At 45.3% G+C, this 17,128-nt stretch overlaps 2 protein-coding genes across 8 annotated transcripts in view; one reads left to right on the top strand and one right to left on the bottom strand.

Moving 5' to 3' along the window:
- Positions 1–585: 585 nt before the first annotated feature.
- On the bottom strand, positions 586–13,804 carry MRPL14 (mitochondrial ribosomal protein L14). Of its 5 annotated transcripts, none has more exons than XM_050950062.1 (4): positions 13,704–13,804; positions 6,867–6,913; positions 3,388–3,481; positions 586–1,122 (listed from the first exon to the last, which is right to left on the bottom strand). In XM_050950062.1, exons 3-4 carry the CDS (start codon positions 3,459–3,461, stop codon positions 756–758), a joined length of 441 nt encoding a protein of 146 aa, XP_050806019.1. In that variant the 5' UTR covers positions 3,462–3,481; positions 6,867–6,913; positions 13,704–13,804; the 3' UTR covers positions 586–755. The 5 variants fall into 5 exon arrangements, with proteins under 5 accessions (XP_050806019.1, XP_050806017.1, XP_050806015.1 ...); XM_050950060.1 differs by lacking the exon at positions 13,704–13,804 and adding an exon at positions 7,423–7,554; XM_050950058.1 differs by lacking the exon at positions 6,867–6,913 and having other exon boundaries at positions 13,704–13,782.
- A 128-nt stretch (positions 13,805–13,932) lies between these two features.
- Positions 13,933–17,128, top strand: part of TMEM63B (transmembrane protein 63B) — a 94,942-nt gene continuing 91,746 nt past the window's right edge. For 2 of the 3 annotated variants that reach the window (XM_050950016.1, XM_050950014.1), the window contains exon 1: positions 13,933–14,096. The gene's annotated coding sequence lies outside the window, so the exon portion shown is untranslated. Of the gene's footprint in view, positions 14,101–17,128 lie in introns of all 3 variants that reach the window. The other variant, XM_050950015.1, reaches the window with a different exon arrangement.

The raw sequence follows: 17,128 nt of genomic DNA, 5'->3' as shown, positions 1-17,128 counted from the left end.
GAGAACCAGAAAATGAAACTGCCTAGTTATTTCCAAAGCCTTCCTCTGGCTCACACATACATTTCTTGTCCTTCCCTACAAGATCCTACTCACCTGAGTCCTGGCTTGCATCTCAGATCTTATCACTTTGCCTCATGCCCCCATTTGTTTCCTCTCCAGTTCTCACCTCTTCACCTTATTCTGGGGTGCCCGCAAACATGGAGCAACTACTCACTACCAATGTGAGCAGTCCCCTAACGCTGTCCTCATCACAATCCCTCCTGAAGACCTGCTTTTTTCTGCAAGGTCCACAGAGACTAGCCCATAACTTAACTGCCCGTAGCACTCCAACATTTCATTTCAATCATATACTTTTCTCTGGGTCTCCCCCTGTGTCTTTTCTGGGTCATTTAGACTTGCAAGATCTTGGGGGCAGGAACTGTACTTACTTGTGTGTTACACATCAGAAAACACATTCTCAATATGCAAGTTGCCAGAACTGAAAAATGCAAACGAGTAAAAAAACAGTATAAATGATTTTCTAACTGCATCACATCCTTTCAGATGGTTTTGCCAAAGCAATCTAAAAAAAAAAAAAATACTCAGTGTCTTCAAAATCTTTTATTCGGCCATAGATCTTAATTCATGAGTAGAAGACAAGCCTCCCAATGAACCTCAGTTCTCCTTGGATCCTCTTCTAGGTTAAGCTGAACCACATGGAACACTTACTCTTTCAAAGATCACGCAGCAGGACAGCCTGAGACCTTTCATAGTCTTCACACTAAGTGCTGGGCAATGGCCAACACTTTAGAGAACTCTCCTTCGCGCTTCCGCAGGATCAAGGGTATTGGGGTTTTTATTCTAGTCCCCGTTGGGTTTCCATTGTCTTCGATGAGCACCACATTGTTAGAATCAAATCTAGGTGTCATGCAAGGGCCAGGCATCCTGTGACCTACAATTAAAGCCTTTTTCTTTTCTCCTTTGATAGCCAGGAGAATTTTATCCCCCACTTTACCAACTCCAGTCTTGTTATACACATGGATGCATTTGGGCGGCCGATGGTATGGCGTGTTCCCCAAGGCACTGTTGTCCACCACTCGCACGCGGGTCAGTTTCTGTATCGCACTGCATGCTCCAGTGATGCTGGCAAAAGAGAAGTAAGAATGCTAGACAGAGCTTCTCAAACAATCCTTGGGGACCAAGGGCAAAGCCCAGCACAGAATCAAGCTGTCACATGACCCAGTGATAAGGAGTCAGTGAGAAATACATACCATACTGGTGACACATCTACTGCGTGCAAAGTGTTCTTTGAAAGTCAGGTGCTACTTTGGGCTTCACATACAATTTGCTAAATGTAAACAAATTATTCATGTTAACCGGGAGTCAAAAGGGCCACTCTACTCTGAAATGTGCCTTTAAAACATGACCATGTGGAGCCTCCTGTTTATTGCACCCCTTAGCACCTCCAGATGCAATGTGTTCAGTTTACAAATGAAAGGATTTGGGGTTTTTTTTGTCAGTGCCACAAACAGCACCAGGGATCTGAGAATCAAGCTGGGCTCTTTGTTTCTTGCATGTCCTCATTAGTACTAAAGGTTCTGCAGAATAAATTCTCTCTTCAGTGACACCTGTGAAGTCCCACTGCCTTCTGCGAATGTGCACAGGTGTCACTTAGTAGGAAATTCTCTTCACGATTCAAAAGAAGGAACAGAGTGTGAGCTGGAGTCTCTTAGCTATATTGGGACTAACGAGAATAAAAAGAAGTACAAATGTGTTTGTTAAATCAGCAGATCTGATTCTGAATACACTCGGGGAGGGCAGGGCGGATCTGTACAGAAAGGGGTCATTTTTACATGGTTGCTTTTCAAAGTAGAACATCACTTTAAAATACATTTGTTCTTTTTTTTATTAGTCTTTAAAATATCAGATTCGAAGTGGTTTATTGGCCCCATTCAAAAGAAGACACCTGGCCAAAGTCTAGGAACGTCTCTCACCACTACAAACAAAGGCCCTGTGCCTTCCACTTAACCAGGCCTCTTAGGCCCATACGATCTGACTGCTGGCAGACATCAATCCCTTAGTTTGTTTGTGAATTACACAATGACCACTCAAATTACACAATGACCATTTCAGGATGAAAGGCCAGCCTATCCACTCAGGTTCTTTCTAGTTTTATAGAGCATAAACTATACAGTAACTAAATCACCACATCTAGATCAGTCATTCCTTCTTGAAGATGGAGAGTATGTGCACACAACTTTGGCCCCCACAAGGAGTGGCACAAACTTCCTGGCTCATCAAGTGCAGCACACATTTATGACACAGGCATTTTAAAGAGTGCCAGGAGGCAGGGGGTTTATGCCCCGGTGCTGCACAAACACAGAACAACAAGATGGTCCCCATATAATGGGTACAGCCTCATATTGTTAGCACCATGTGGCTCCAGAGCCTCTCAGTTTCCCAGTTATCTACCATCAACACCTTCTTTGCCACTATCCTTTTAAAAGTCTTGAGGACAAATTCTGATCACATTTACCCCAGTGCAAGTGGTAGTCCATGGTCCTCATTCCAGATATCCATATAAATGTAGTCCATGGTACTAAAGAGCTGAGGTACTAAGCTCCTTTTATGTGGAAACTGTCCTTATTTGCCTCAGATACTGAGCCTAGATACTACAGTGATGGGTGTGACATGAATGACTAATAAATGAGTCAATTTAAAACACCAATCCCCCTGCAAACTAGGCTCTAGTCAACCCTGCAATGAGACCTGTGTTGGTGGCTCCACATACCCACACAGAGCATACTGCAGGATCAAGGTCTTAAAGGCTAGTCAATGCATTGCAGTATGTGAAGTTAATGAATAAGTGCCTAGAGGCAGGGACAGGCACTTTAAATTAAAAGAAAACAATGAAATGGACACTGTCAAGATACAAGAAAAGAATTTTTTAAATTATTTTTGGTCTAAATACCAGACAATTAACACTAGAAAAATTCTAAGCATGTAACTGACTTTTCAGCACATGGAGCATTTTGTTACCTTTTCTGCATTTTACTCAGCTGGCAATAGCAACAAAGCAGCTTTACCTTCTGCTCCCACGCCCTGATCTTGCAATCAGATGGGCACAGGAAAACTCTGAGACCTACTCAGCATACAAGCACAAGATCTGCTCGCAGCTACTATCACGTCTTGATTGCCAGGCACCAGCATACCGCTGTTGTGTTTGAATTGCTTAGGTAATCTTTTGAATGGCTTTTCATGGACTGTAATGACAATTTTTCTCTTCCACTGTTTTTATGACATTAGAATGACGACATTTTGTATTAGAGCTACTTAACAATGTCCCTTTAAATACAAAAAACACTCAGTTAAAAAAATAACAACAGGCTCGCAGTATTTGAAAAGTACCTGAAGTGCCGCTGCTCGACTGCTCTGTTTACTTGGGTTAACAGCAAGCCCAGTCGCCTACTCAAGAAAGCCATTGAGATTCTGGTAACAAGCCCTGCATGAGAAACAAGAGAATTATGGATTCTGGAAACTGGATAGAGCTGATTTCAATTTTTAAAAAGAGGTAAATCATAGGCTGGAACCTAAAAGACACATTTGGGATGTACAGTACATTGCACTGCTGGGCATACATTACTTGAGTGCTGACAGCATCCTCAGCATTGTACAAACCAGACCAATAGTCCTTATTTGAATCCGACAGTCAGTAGAACTCAGACATAATGCATAGGCAGTATGTTCAATATCACTGCAGTGCAGTTTTCTACTTAAGGGGAAACAGATCATTGTAGTGCCTTTTCCCTCTTAATGCAAGCCACGTAACCATTATTTTGGGAATTGTGGGCATGAATGGAGCGAACGTAGTCACTATGTAACAGACTTTATTCAATCATTAACAGCTACTAAAATTCTCTCTAAAAAAGGCCCAAAAAATTCTGATTCCTTTAACGTGGGTTTCAATATAAAATCTGTGGGTTTGTGGATTACAGGAAGCAAGTCACTACAGAACATGAAAGGAATGAAGCGCCAGCTGCCACTGATGATGTTCCAAATCTCAGCAAGCAGCGGGCATTCCTCACCTTGTTTCTAGACCTCAATACTATTTCAGACAATATTTCCCCACCTGCGGTGCCCACAGGAAACTATCTCCTGCAATGTAAGAAGTTATTTCAGGAGCCACACCTTTCAACAGTATTGCTATTCTTAAGTCTTTGCAGCATTCCAACCTCATTATAGCCTTTTGTAAAGACTTGGGCAAGAATTTATCAGATACCAAAAATACTATCAAAACTAGATTCCCTGACTTTCTCTCTGGCCTATATTTTAGGTGCTTCTATTCCTTTGTATCTATGACCATACAGAATAACAGGACTCTTTCAAACAAGGCTCCCTTCTGCCTCTCTTCTTCCTGAAGCAGCCCTTAAAATACAGTAGCCACTTGTCTTTTAGCCAGTTCTGATAACCTTGGGGCCATGTTCTGTATACTGGCACATTTTAAGGACCATCTGAAAAAATCTGCTGCATCACTTCTGCGCCAACACACACACAGTATAGCATGTATTTTTAACTGTGCTGCAAGTGGCCTCCCCATCAAGTGGGCAGGTTTTGAATAAGAGGCTTACCACATTGGAAGTGTGGTATTCTTTGTGGCAAAGAAACAAAACAAAACCAAACCTGGGGGTGGGGAGGGAGGAGGCGATAACAGATCCTGGAATAAATTACCAGTATTTCCACTATTCCTAAGGCAATCATCTTCACTGCCCCAAAAGGTTGTTTTTAAAGCAAGAGAGCTAACATTATCTTGCTGTGAAATACTAGAAAGAATAAGACTCTGTAGATTTTACTTTGATGCAGCCAGGCAAGCTCAGCTATGGCAGGGAGATATAGTAATTTTGCCTAGCTACACGAAGGGTAAGACTACCTATGCCTTGACTCCATTACGATTTTACAGCAAGAGAGCTTCAGTTACCTCACCCTAAACACACACAACTTTCCCTGTAGTGAAGAGAGAGACTTTGTCCTCAGTTTTGCTAACACTCCTATATATGCTTAATTTTACAAATGGAAGCAAAACTAAGCACATACATGAGTGTTTGCAGGTTACTCTCACTATCTCCAGAGCCTGTGTCTAAGGCAAGCCATGGATCTTTCCAACAGAAGGCATCAATGAGAAATATCAGTGCTTGTCTGTCCCTTTCCCGTACCATACTGTCTACTTAAACTCTAAATCTGCTATCTGTCAGCAACCGCTCTCTTTCCATACAAGGATGCCAAGGGGAAAAAAAGTCATTGATGAGACATCAGATGGCTGAGGAGTCAATCAGTGCTCTACAGTTTTTTTCATATATCTATGACAGGTGGTTGCTTGGAGACAGCACAGCTGCTGGCCAGGATGCTGTACCCTTTCCTTCCTCCGCTGCTGTTTCTTGGCCTCTTGAGCAAGGCGATTCTCTTCAAAACGGGCTGAGGCTTGATGTATGATGCTATGCTATAGCAGTCTATTGGCAGCCAGCTCTTCCCTATTCGTGGGGTCAATGCCTCCCTTCTTAAGATATACTTTCAGGGTGTCCTTGTAGCGTTTCCTCTGCAGGTCTTACCATGACTGGCGTTAAGCAGGGTTATTGCCCCAAACCTTTCTTCCATCTATCTTGCTAGGAGCTTGATTCTTATTCGTGACCTTTCGTCTGGAATTGGGATTGAGTATTGCATGGACGGCGAGCTCTTCAACCTGTGGTGTCTTCAATCTAAAACTAAGGTCACTAGGATTGTTGTTATTGACCTTCAGTATGCTGACAAATGTGCGATCCTCGTGCACACTGAGGCGGATTTGCAATCCACCCTAGATCTTTTCTCAGGTGCCTATCATAGCCTGCGACTTTCCCTCAACATTGGGAAGACTAAGGTGCTCCACCAGCCTGCCCCACCATAAATTGCCCCCCTTCTCCCACAAATTGTCATCGGTGGTGAACTCCTGGAAAACACTGAGCCCTCAGATGTTTCTAACCCTGAATCCTCTGTGTGGCATGAGATTACACAGCCACTGACCCAAGACAGCCTCTGCCCTGTTAAAGTGGACAGTGTTCAAGAACTATGTGTGATCAGTATTGCATCTTTATAACAATGATGAGAAACTCTTCCATCCCTTCTTCCCCAACACATTCTGCTAGTCTTAACTTTCCCTTTGAGTTGAAATGCCTCCCACAATTCAGCTCATGCAGTGAAACACACTTTGCACTTAATACAGTATGAACAGTAAATCAGATCTTCAATTTGTATGACTAACATCAGCATTTCCAAACTTCCCAAGGAATTGAAAATGTAGACCACTGGCAGCAATAGCCCAATAGGTAAGCCGTTTTCTGGTCTACTGTACTGGGTGCCAGACACTCCCAAGTGTAGACTCAGCTCCAATATACTCTTGGTAGCCTTTAAGAAGTCATTTATCCTCTCTGCCTTAGTATCTCCAGCTTAACTCCAAGGGGCAGATTAATTTTTTAATGTCTGTATGGCGGAATGTGAATGCTAAGTATTAAAAGCCTGGTTTAATGCTGGTTTAGCAGTCATTATAAAGCACTAGAATCCATCCCACCGGTTGCAGCACAGAACACTTCAACGCTCCAGAGAGCTGTTACCACACACTGGCAAATCTTCAAAGTGGACCAGAGAGGAGGAGAAAGCATTTGGCACATTCTATTACAGAAGCAACCGCAACCATGTGAATAACAAATTAACTTAATTTTCTTCTTAAGTTTGCTTTCCAGGGTCATTTCTGTCCATGTTTCGGTGCATTATGGTGTGTTTGTAAGAGGCTCTTCCCAGCCCCTCTGAAGCCTTATACAATGCAATCATTGTTTCTTTGGGCACTTCCAAGGGCCACTCACCTGTGGGTGCTATTGCCCAATCAGCACATGAGGGTGCTTTATAATATCTGAGAAAGGCAAGAGAATATTACTGTTTAATAGTTAAATATTAACGTTCTTCTGATTGTTGACTCGTTCATGCTAGTACAGAAGAGGCTAGTTTTCATGTAGACTAACATTTGTACCATCTTCATCATGCCCACTGCCCAAAACTAAGACTATAGATAGCCATCAAACCAAAAGCCAATTTCATACAGTATAGAGTTTTATGACAAGAGGTGCTTCTAGTCACAGAAATGATCGCGGCACTGCAACACAACAATATGTCTAGCGCACTTAAACGATGACTACATGTTAAATCTGTCCTTTCTAATTTAGGTCACACGGCTGCAGCTAACTCTAGCAAATGACTTTTATTTAATATTGAGAGGGTCCAAGTCTGTAAACCCAGGACCTTGAAGCACTTTTACCCACCTGACACCCAACCTGACCAGGTATGCTGCAGCCTCAAACGCAATTTTTTGTTCGGAATAAGTTTTAGAAAGAAAAAAAAAAAGTTAATCAAATATTCGCTCACCCAAGTGACCCAAATCCTAGTCTCCTGATTCAGTCTGAATGTGCACTAACACACTGCAGTAAACATTCCATTCTCAAGTGTATTGCAGCATTCTCCCCACTTCAACAGGCCTTCAGCGGACTTACACAAAGCTCAAATACTGCACAGGAATAAGAACCATTCATTGGTCACAAACCACTGAAGGATATTTATGCACTGTACCATTTCCAAGTGCTGTATTAAAACTCTCAGCTTACCTTACCCCCTCTCCACTACGGAATAAAGATGTGTTTTATTAATCTTGTAAATGTAAGTGTTTTCCAACAGAAGCAAATACATTACAGTTCTGGAATATTCCACTCCACCAAACAAAGTGGACAACCCGGAATATTTTATCTAACACACATGGGCTGCCTCATTTAACTAATATGATCTGAGGCTGTCTTACCACTAAAAGAGCAGTGACCATGTGTGCTTACTCCCAAAGGGAGCTGAACAATCCACAAGTTGCTGAGTACCTTCTTCAGGACTCAAACCACGTGGGAAACAAGACTTGAGTCTTCAAATTCTCTTAATTTTATTTGTGAGTCTGCCAATAGGAAAGGTGGCTTTTTTTTCCACTTTAGTGACGTGTTGCAAGACCACCTCCTCTCAACTCTATTTTCTATGATAAAACCTTAATGCTCATTGCAGAGGTACTCTGTCTAGACAGTAACCATTATTACTACATACATTTCTATAGCTCAATTCAAGTGACAGAAGCACTCAGATACAGATTGGAGAGCACTCTGCAAAAGTGTTTACTAATGGCACATTAGGTCACTATAGGATTAAAAGAAACTTTTAAAACAAGAGGACAGAACATCCACTTTTAAGGGACATAATTAACTTGAAATCTAGTCTGTCTGAGTTAACTACCTGCTTCCAAATCCCCTGGGAATGTTTGTAGTTTCACAGTCACATTTTCCTATTTATAACTTTTCTTTTTCCTGTCCCATGTTGCTAGGTGAAAGGGCAAACACTGAAACCAACTAAGCACAAAATTGCTGTTAAATGCACAAAACAGAAAGACAAGGAAAAACATCTTTACTCACTCTCAACTGTAGTAATCTTATGTTAATAATCAGTTTCGCAGGGTCTAGCCTGACCATTCTCTCAAACTGAGACTGAAAAAAAAGTCAAATTCTGGGCACTAGTATGCACAGATTTTAGATGAGTTCTTTGTTCATCATTAAAACGAAGGCAATGAACTCAAGATGCACAATGCAGATGTCTGAACCTGCAGCAGCAGTGTATGGGTTTATTTATAGAATGTCTGCCAAGGTTCTCTACAAGAGCCAACTGTGAGCTACAGGAGCTCAACCGATTCAGAGTTTTCCTCAGAAAGAGAGATGTGATTAAGAGCTTGTGTGTGTTAAAAACACCGGAGATATTCATTACAAAGGCATAATTGGTTTTACATTAATGACAGACTATAGAGGCCAAAACTCTCACAGAGGGACTTTATTCTTCTAGAAATCAAGTTTTATGAATAGGACTGGTTATTAACCAGGGTATTTATTGGTTCAAGGCAATAATAGAAACTCATTATACCTGTGTTTTGAGAAGGAACAATTCTACTTTTGCATAGTTTCCAAGTGAATCACAAAAATTTGGAATTGGTTGTTAGGATCATAATTAACCAGGAAAAAAATAAAGAAATAGTGTTCCAAATTGAGATTCAGGACTTTCTTTTTAGTGCTACAGATGCCTGAAAACTTTTTCCTAATAAAATTCCCACTCAAATCTTTTGGAATATGCAAGTTAATGTTTGGATTAGTTTGCATACTGGATTTTGCTTTCTAGTCCTCACAGAGCATGCACATGCCCGTATATACACCTCAAATCTCAAAATAAACTTCTCTCTTTTAAAGATTAGTGAGGTCTAGTGGACAGGACAATAAACAGGAAGTCAGAAGACTGGGTCTATTCCCAGTTCTACCACTGACCTGTTATCCACTGACCTGTCTTCACAGCAAAAAAAAAAAAAAAAAAAAAAGGAGGGGGTGTGGCGGTGTTTGCCCTGAGATAGCTAACTGAGTCAGCTGTCTTAATATCAAATCTTGGTGCAGACCAGGCTAGTTTTTACCCTAAGGTAACCAGTTGAGGTCAAACCCAGGTAGGGGCACAGGGCTGACCTCTACTGGCTACATCAAGGTAAAAGTTATCTGTGCTTTGTCTCCACTGGGATTTTACTGAGAAATAGGTATCTTGATGTAAAACTATCTTTGTCCAGTATCAGGGGGTAGCCATGTTAGTCTGTATCCACAAAAACAAGGAGAACGGTGGCACCTTAAAGACTAAAAACCACTTCTTCAGATGCATCTGAAGAAGCGGTTTTTTACCCACGAAAGCTTATGCCCAAATAAATCTGTTAGTCTTTAAGGTGCCACCGGTCTCCTTTTTGTCTTTGTCCATTTCACCTTAGACCAGGGGTGGGCAAACTTTTTGGCCTGAGAGCCACACTGGGGTTGCAAAACTGGATGGAGGGCCGGGTAGGGAAGGCTGTGCCTCCCCAAACAGCCTGGCCCCCATCCCCTATCTGCTCCCTCCCATTTCCCACCCCCTGACTGCCCCCCTCAGAACCCCTGACCCATCCAATCCCCCCTGCTCCTTGTCCCCTGACCGCCTCCTGGGACTCCACCCCCTAACCAACCCCCTTGCTCCCAGTCCCCTGGCTGCCTCAATCCCATCCACACCCCAACCCCCTGACAGGCCCCCTGCGACCCCACACCTATCCAACCCCCCCCCAATTCCCCATCCCCTGACCTCCCCCCCACTTCCACCTCATTCAACTGCCCCCTGCTCCCTGTCCCCTGACTACCCCTCAGGGCCCCTCACCCTATACAATGCCCCGTCCCACTTACCATGCTGAGCATAGCATGCAGAGCAGAATGTCTGGCTGCCATAACAGCCGGAGCCAGATACACTGCTGCTCTGCTCGGCAGGAGCGCACAGCTCTGCCACCCAGAGCGCTGCCCATGCGGCAGCGTGACTCTGCAGGGGAGGGGAGGGGAGGGGCTGGGGGTTAGCCTCCTGGGCTGGGCAGGATGGTTCCGTGGGCCGGATGTGGCCTGCAGGCCGGTTTGCCCACCTCTACCTTAGACTCTTTGTGCTTGTCTTCACTAGGCATTTACCACCTTGCATTAACTGCCTACGGGTATGTCTTCACTGCAGTTGGCCCAAGCATTTACATGGGTGCTGCCCAATCCCCTCCTATCAACATGCAGAATCCCGTCTCCCAAAGTTTCGTGGTGCTTTCAACCCAGGCTAGCTGGCACAGCTGGAAGTATGAGTAAGAATCTTGGTTCTATTTTCATTCAGGCTGGTAGCTTACCCACTCTGCAGGGAGGACCAACTCATTTGAGCACTGATAGTCCTCTGATGCCTTCCCACAGTTCCCTCCAAAGGACAAGTTCTCCCACAATCCACTGGGACAGAATCAGACAGGCTCAGCATACTACAGCACAAAGAACCATGTGGCATGGCCCTGGAAGTCCTAGTGATACACCCAGGTGAGTGCAGCAGTAGGGAGGACACAGTAACTTTTGTATGGCTTTGCATTGTGGCTGCTCACACCCAGGTTAAGCTAACCAGGGTGCTAATCAACTTAATTAACTCTGCATATCCCAAAGGTTGTTACAAGGAGGAGGAAGAAAAATTGTTCTCCTTAACCTGTGAGGCTAGGACAAGAAGCAATGGACTTAAATTGCAGCAAGGGTGGTTTAGGTTGGACGAGAAGCTAGATATGAGTCAGCAGTGTTCCCTCATTGCCAAGAAGGCCAACAGCATATTGGGCTGTATTAGTAGGAGCATTGCCAGCAGATTGAAGGAAGTGATTATTCCCCTCTATTTGGCATTGGTGAGGCCACACCTGGAGTATTGCATGCAGTTCTGGTCCCCTCCACTACAGAAGGGATGTGGACAAATTGGAGAGAGTCCAGCAGAGAGCAATGACAATGATTAGGGGACTGGGGCACATGACTTACAAGGAGAGGCTGACGGAACTGGGGTTAATTAGTCTGAAGAAGATAAGAGTGAGGGAAGGATTTGATAGCAGCCTTCAACTCCCTAAAGGGGGGTTCCAAAGAGGATGAAGCTCGACAGTTCTTAGTGGTGGCAGATGAAAGAATAAGGAGCAATGATCTCAGGTTGCAGTGGGGGAGGTGTAGGCTGGATATTAGGAAACACTATTTCACTAGGAGGGTGGTGAAGCACTGGAATGGGTGGTGGAATCTCCATCCTTAGAGGTTTTTAAGGCCCAGCTTGACAAAGCCCTGGCTGGGATGACTTAGTTGGTGTTGGCCTGCTTTGAGCAGGGGATTGCACTAGATGACCTCCTGAGCTCTCTTCCAACTCTAATATTCTATGATTAGGAAAAACTTCCTGTCAGGGTGGTTAAGCACACGAATAAATTGCCTAAGAAGGTTGTGGAACCTCCATCATTGGCAATTTTTAAGAGTAGGTTAAACAAACACCTGTCAGGGATGGTCTAGATCCAGTCCTATGATTCTATGAATTACCTGAGGCCAATGTTTCTCACGCTTTCAGGTTGGTGGCCCCTTGGGGGGGAGGGGACGGAGGTGTTTGTTTACAACCCCTATTATTTATTTACTGTAAGAGTAAAAATGCATTGATCCTTAGAAGACTAAACATAAACAATGTTTGGGGAGGGAGGTATACTGGCATATCTTTCAGGGTCCAGGAGTGGGGGAGCAAGATTTTCTTTGCATTAGACTGCAATAACATTTTCAATAATTTTCCTGATGGTCACACCAGTTGAGAAATGTTGCCATTTGTTGATCCTTAAGAGTCCCTAGCCTCTGTTTGCCAGAAGCTGGGAATGGGGGACCAGGGACAGATCACTTGATGATTCCCTCTTCTGTTCATCCCCTCCGAAACATCTGGCATTGGCCATTGTCAGAAGACAGGATACTGGGCTAGATGGCCCACTGGTCAGACCCAGTATGGCTGTTCTTATGCTCTCAATAACAAATTTTGTAAATTGTAATACACATGGTATATCCAAACCAGACTTTCTGAAAGGGTCTGGCATAGACATATCCATTGTCTGACTCCTCTAGTTATACTGTAAGCTTATTGAGGCAGGGATTGTCTGTTACTATGTCTGTACAGTACTAAAATAATGGCCCCCGGTTTTGGTTGGGGCACTAGTATAATACAAAAGAATAACCAGGATGGCCTCACCAAGTCCTGTGTAAACCTGAATTAAGTGTCCCTTGAGCACCAGAAAGGTTACAAGGAAGGGCCATGCCAGGTGTAACAGAGAGGCTGCAGAGTTTAGTAGTTTACTTTTGTGAACATTCTATTGAGACAGGAAAGAAAAACAGAGACTCTGTGCTTACAGGGGACAGGCTAGCACTGCTTCTATATCCTGGGAATTTTCCCAGAATCTGGGAATTTGTGAGTAAAACAAGTTGAAACATTTTACTCACAAATTCCCAGGTTTTGGGAAATTTCCCAGGATATAGAAGCACTGTAAAAAACTTTATTTGGGAATTTTTCACCAGATTTGGGAAATTTCTAGCACTAGGTTGGGAAAAGTTGGCATGATGATATAGAAGCACTGCAGGCTAGAAGACCATGCAGGGACAGTCAATAGGTGGACTGCAGGCCATATCTGGACCACCAGACACTTTTGAACAGACCCTGAAATCTTTTCATTTACTTATTTTTTTTTAATTTTTCCCCTGGAGTCTGGAAATTTGGACCCTGACAAAAAATAACGGCCTCCCCCGATCTATAGCGACCCTGCACCTACAGCAAACAAGAAAACTGGGCGATGCGCAGAGGAAGATGCAGCAAGGCTCTGGGGCGGCCTAGGCTGGGAAACGAGAAAGGTTTTAGGACATCTGGTGAGGACCATCTGCCCCTCGAAGCCCCCTGCTGTGCACCAAGCCGGCAGCACCCGGGTGTAGCAGCAGGCGGCCATGGCCCGCCCCAAGGCTGCCTACAGCCAGGCACGCCGGGCAGCGTTCCCGACGCTGCAGCGCCCCGCACTCGCTGGGTTCCCCGACCCAGCCCGGCAGGGCGCCCGGAGAGCGGCCCGCGGCCGGGACGGGCGGCTCTGGCTGCCCCGCGTGGCGCAGGGAACGGGCCCCTCCCGGGGCGGATCCACCACCGCCGGGGCGGGCAGCGGGCGCTGGCCCAAGGCCACTCGATGAACCCAGGAGTCCGGGTCTCCCCCCATCCTCCCTCTGCGCATGGCCGGGGGCCAGCGCGCGCCCCGCTCCCCCAGTCACTCACAGGCCGCAAGCTCCCCGCGCGCCCGGCTCGATCCCCAGCACGCATGCGCAAAAGGGAGAGCCTCTGCGGGCAGAGACAGGGAATGATCCGATCGCCCCAGGTGAAGGGGCGCATGCGCATCAGCCTCTGGAGAGGAGCGCCGGATAGCCCCTCCCACTGCCACGGCCACCTCCTCCTGCGCAGGGGGTGGCCACGCCCCCTCGCTCCCTGTCTCCTGCTCCTCGTTCTTCCAGCTGAGCCAGGCAGTGGCTGGAGGCTGAGCTGGTGTGGGGCTGGGGCGCCTCCCGTGTGTGAGTGCGGTGCTGCCCTCCCTGCTTCGGCGGGGCCAGCTGGAGCCCTTGGGGAGTCCAGCGGAAGGAGTGGGGAGCCGGTCCGTGTCTGACACTGGAGTAAGTGAGTAGCCTGGCATACACTGCATTGCAATGGCTCTTTCCTTTCCCTTCCCTCCGCCCCCCGCCTTTCTTCCCTCCGCAGCAGCAGCAACTACAAGGACCTGTCTCCAAGGCAGCCTGGAAATGTGAATGTCTCCCTCTGTGTGCACCTCTCCCACCCGTGGGAACGGCTCTCTCCGTCCCCGCTCCAGTATCGGTCTCCAATAGATTTGTGGGTGTGCGCGTCGCTTAGCCTGCCTGCCTCTGGAACAATGGAAGCGGGATCGCTAGGGAGGTGGCTCCTGCAAATGCCCCATTTGCCTTTTGTGTGATTCCCCCCCCACACCTTTACGGAGCCCAGCAGCGGGCTCAGAGACTGCGATACAGGGTATCCAGGGCTGCCCGCTGACACACACTAGCCTCATCGAAATAAACACAATGACTCATTCACCATTTTTTAGCTGGTTTTTTTTTTTTCTTGTTTTACCTGGCCCAGCCATGTCTCCTTGCAGTTCCCTGACTCTCCCCAAATGTCGGAAGCAAATCGCCAAGGAGGAAACGCTGTATTTTCATGCTATTGAGGCTGGATGTTAGGATTGATTCAGGTTTTACTGTCAGGCGGTGTGTGTGTGTGTGTGTGTGTGTGTGATTCAAGATGGCAAGAGGAGGCTGAGTGCTTCTTTGTTGTTCTCCCCTTTTGGTGGGGTGGGGTAGTGTGATGTGATGTTGGTTCATGGTGCTACAATCTCCTTCTCCCTGATGGAAGGTGTAGTTGAGGGGAGTTAGTTACTTCATGCTACAATCCCACTCCAGAGCAGCTTTTCAGACTGCAACAGTATTCCTGGGAGAGAGGCCTGGAAGATCCAGGGTTCTGGAGGCAAAATCCACCATCATCCTCCTCAGTCAAAGTTGAATCCACCCTGCATCTTCAGGGAGCTAAAGAACTTCCTTGCTTCTGTCCAGTAGCTTGTTGTCTGTCAGTCAGACCGATCCTTTGAATGGTGCCTGGCTGGACTGAAAAGACTCTGAGGCAATGAGAGTGCAGCTAACAAACAGCTGGGATCTCTGTCAGGGACCTGACACCGAGGCACCAGAGATGCTTTCCTCTGGCTGGTTTGGACTCTATGGGGCAACTATTCTTCTCGTCCCAAGCAAGGATGCAAAGAAATTATTTTACGTTAAGCTAGATTACACCTGCTAAACCCTTTATCTGCTGCATACTGATCTCAGCTATTTACTTGCTTACTTCTTCTCCCCACCCTTTTTCTCTTCTCTCCTTTCACTAGTGCTTCACCACCTCCTCATCCTCCTCCTCACTTTCTTCCAGAGTGTGTTTCTCCTGCTGCTCTGCTATAAATAAAAAATTGGCTTAAAAGCAAAGGAGGCAACCAGGAGAGCTGTGGTTTGAATACTGAGCTGCTGCCATTCCTGTTTGTTGTGACTTGAGAATTGTGCATTTTAACCTCCCTCCTTCCATTAATGACTGCAACATTGTCTAATTTTATTCCAAGTCATGGTGTGCTAATGTGGGTCACTATCTCAAAGTGTTGACCTTCACTTCCTCCCCACCCACCCCAGGGATGAATTAGCTGATGTTGAGCCATGTACAGTACCAGATATGTGCACACTATTATGTATTATTAAATGGCGTGGAGTTAAAACCCAGCTTTGTTCAGATTTGTCATTATGGAGGCAATTTATTCTTTTGACATTGTAAACAAAATACTAAAAAACTCGAATTTGTAGTGAGCAATTAAAAAAAAGTATTTAGGGGTCATCTCATGGCCCTTCTGGCCACACACTTTTGGAAAATGGCTTAATATTTTTAAAACAAAATTTTTGATGCTAGAGTATAACATAACCTACATGTGTGTGGCCTTTTTGAACAGTAAGGGGGGAAGTGTGAATGGGGAAGGAGGAGCTGTTAAAGACTGGGAGGGGAATGAATGGAGCATCCAAGAGCCTTGTGGGGCTCTTGGAACTTAGATGTGATTGGCTGTCAGTTTTGGTACTGGTTCTGAAGTTAGTGCCTTCTTAACAACGGTGTGTCTCCGTCCCACTAACAGGCTGAACTGTACAAGAAGTGTTGAGGCTTTGCCTCTTTGACGTTATTGCCATCAACATTTAAAAATGTAAATCACACGGTATCCCCATTTATCTAAGTACTAGTCCTTTCTGTGTGGAGATTCTAACTGTCAAATATGTATTATTAACTAGTTCTCCAGCTCCAGTTAAACAGAAAGTATCAGAGGGTAGCGGTGTTAGTCTGGATCTGTAAAAGCAGCAAAGAATCCTGTGGAATCTGAGGAAGTGGGTATTCACCCACGAAAGCTCATGCTCCAAAACGTCTGTTAGTCTATAAGGTGCCACAGGATTCTTTGCTGCAGTTAAACAGAAAAATAATAAACATAACCTTGTCCTCAAAGAGCTTGTAATTTAAGGCCCTCATTCTAGTCAGATCCAAATGGGGATACCCTTGCACCTGCATGACATGCCATGGGTTACAGTTTCAGGACTATATGTAGTGGGGTTAGAATGCATAAATATTTATGTATGTAATCAGTGGAACCTTGCAATATTTCTGCAGCTACAAAAGTAACATAAGAAACCATATTCCTCATGAAAAGCTGATGCCTATAGCTATACCATAGGATCCCCCCCTCAGTGATAAATTACACAAGTGACGGTCATAGCATCTTATCCTTTGCATATAGCATGATGTATATCCATATCACTTGGAGGGCCCAAACCCAGTTGTGACTAGCAGGAGTCTAACAATATGATGATGTACCTATACCTCTGACAGCTAGTAAAAGGAAAAAGAGGTGAGTTGAACCATTTGTTGGTTGTAATAGTTGACAGTTCCCTGCAGGAGGGCAAGATGTCTGCTTCACTTGAAGGAACAGCTGTTAGGCTTGATCTCATTGGCTGGTGACCTCCTCCTAGTGACAGACAAAAGACCTGTACAGTGCAGTTCCTTGCTATCTCAACACCCTGGACTTGGATGAAAGTGAGTGGGCTGAAGCTCAGCCCAGGTAGGACAGATGATG

Source organism: Gopherus flavomarginatus, chromosome 4 (genome assembly GCF_025201925.1).
Source record: "Gopherus flavomarginatus isolate rGopFla2 chromosome 4, rGopFla2.mat.asm, whole genome shotgun sequence".
Taxonomy (NCBI): Eukaryota; Metazoa; Chordata; order Testudines; family Testudinidae; genus Gopherus; species Gopherus flavomarginatus.
The sequence above is the reverse complement of the archived record's forward strand: the minus strand, read 5'-3'. Positions and strand labels throughout refer to the sequence as shown.

What these genes read in the sequence shown, in the direction of transcription:
- MRPL14 (XM_050950058.1), bottom strand. Translation starts at nt 13,752, where the DNA reads ATGCGTGCTGGGGATCGAGCCGGGCGCGCGGGGAGCTTGCGGCCTGTG. An exon ending in GGGGAGCTTGCGGCCTGTGA is followed by an intron (nt 3,482 to 13,703) that starts GTGACTGGGGGA and finishes TTTCTCATGCAG; the next exon opens with GGCTTGTTACCAGAATCTCA. An exon ending in GTCGAGCAGCGGCACTTCAG is followed by an intron (nt 1,123 to 3,387) that starts GTACTTTTCAAA and finishes CTCTTTTGCCAG; the next exon opens with CATCACTGGAGCATGCAGTG.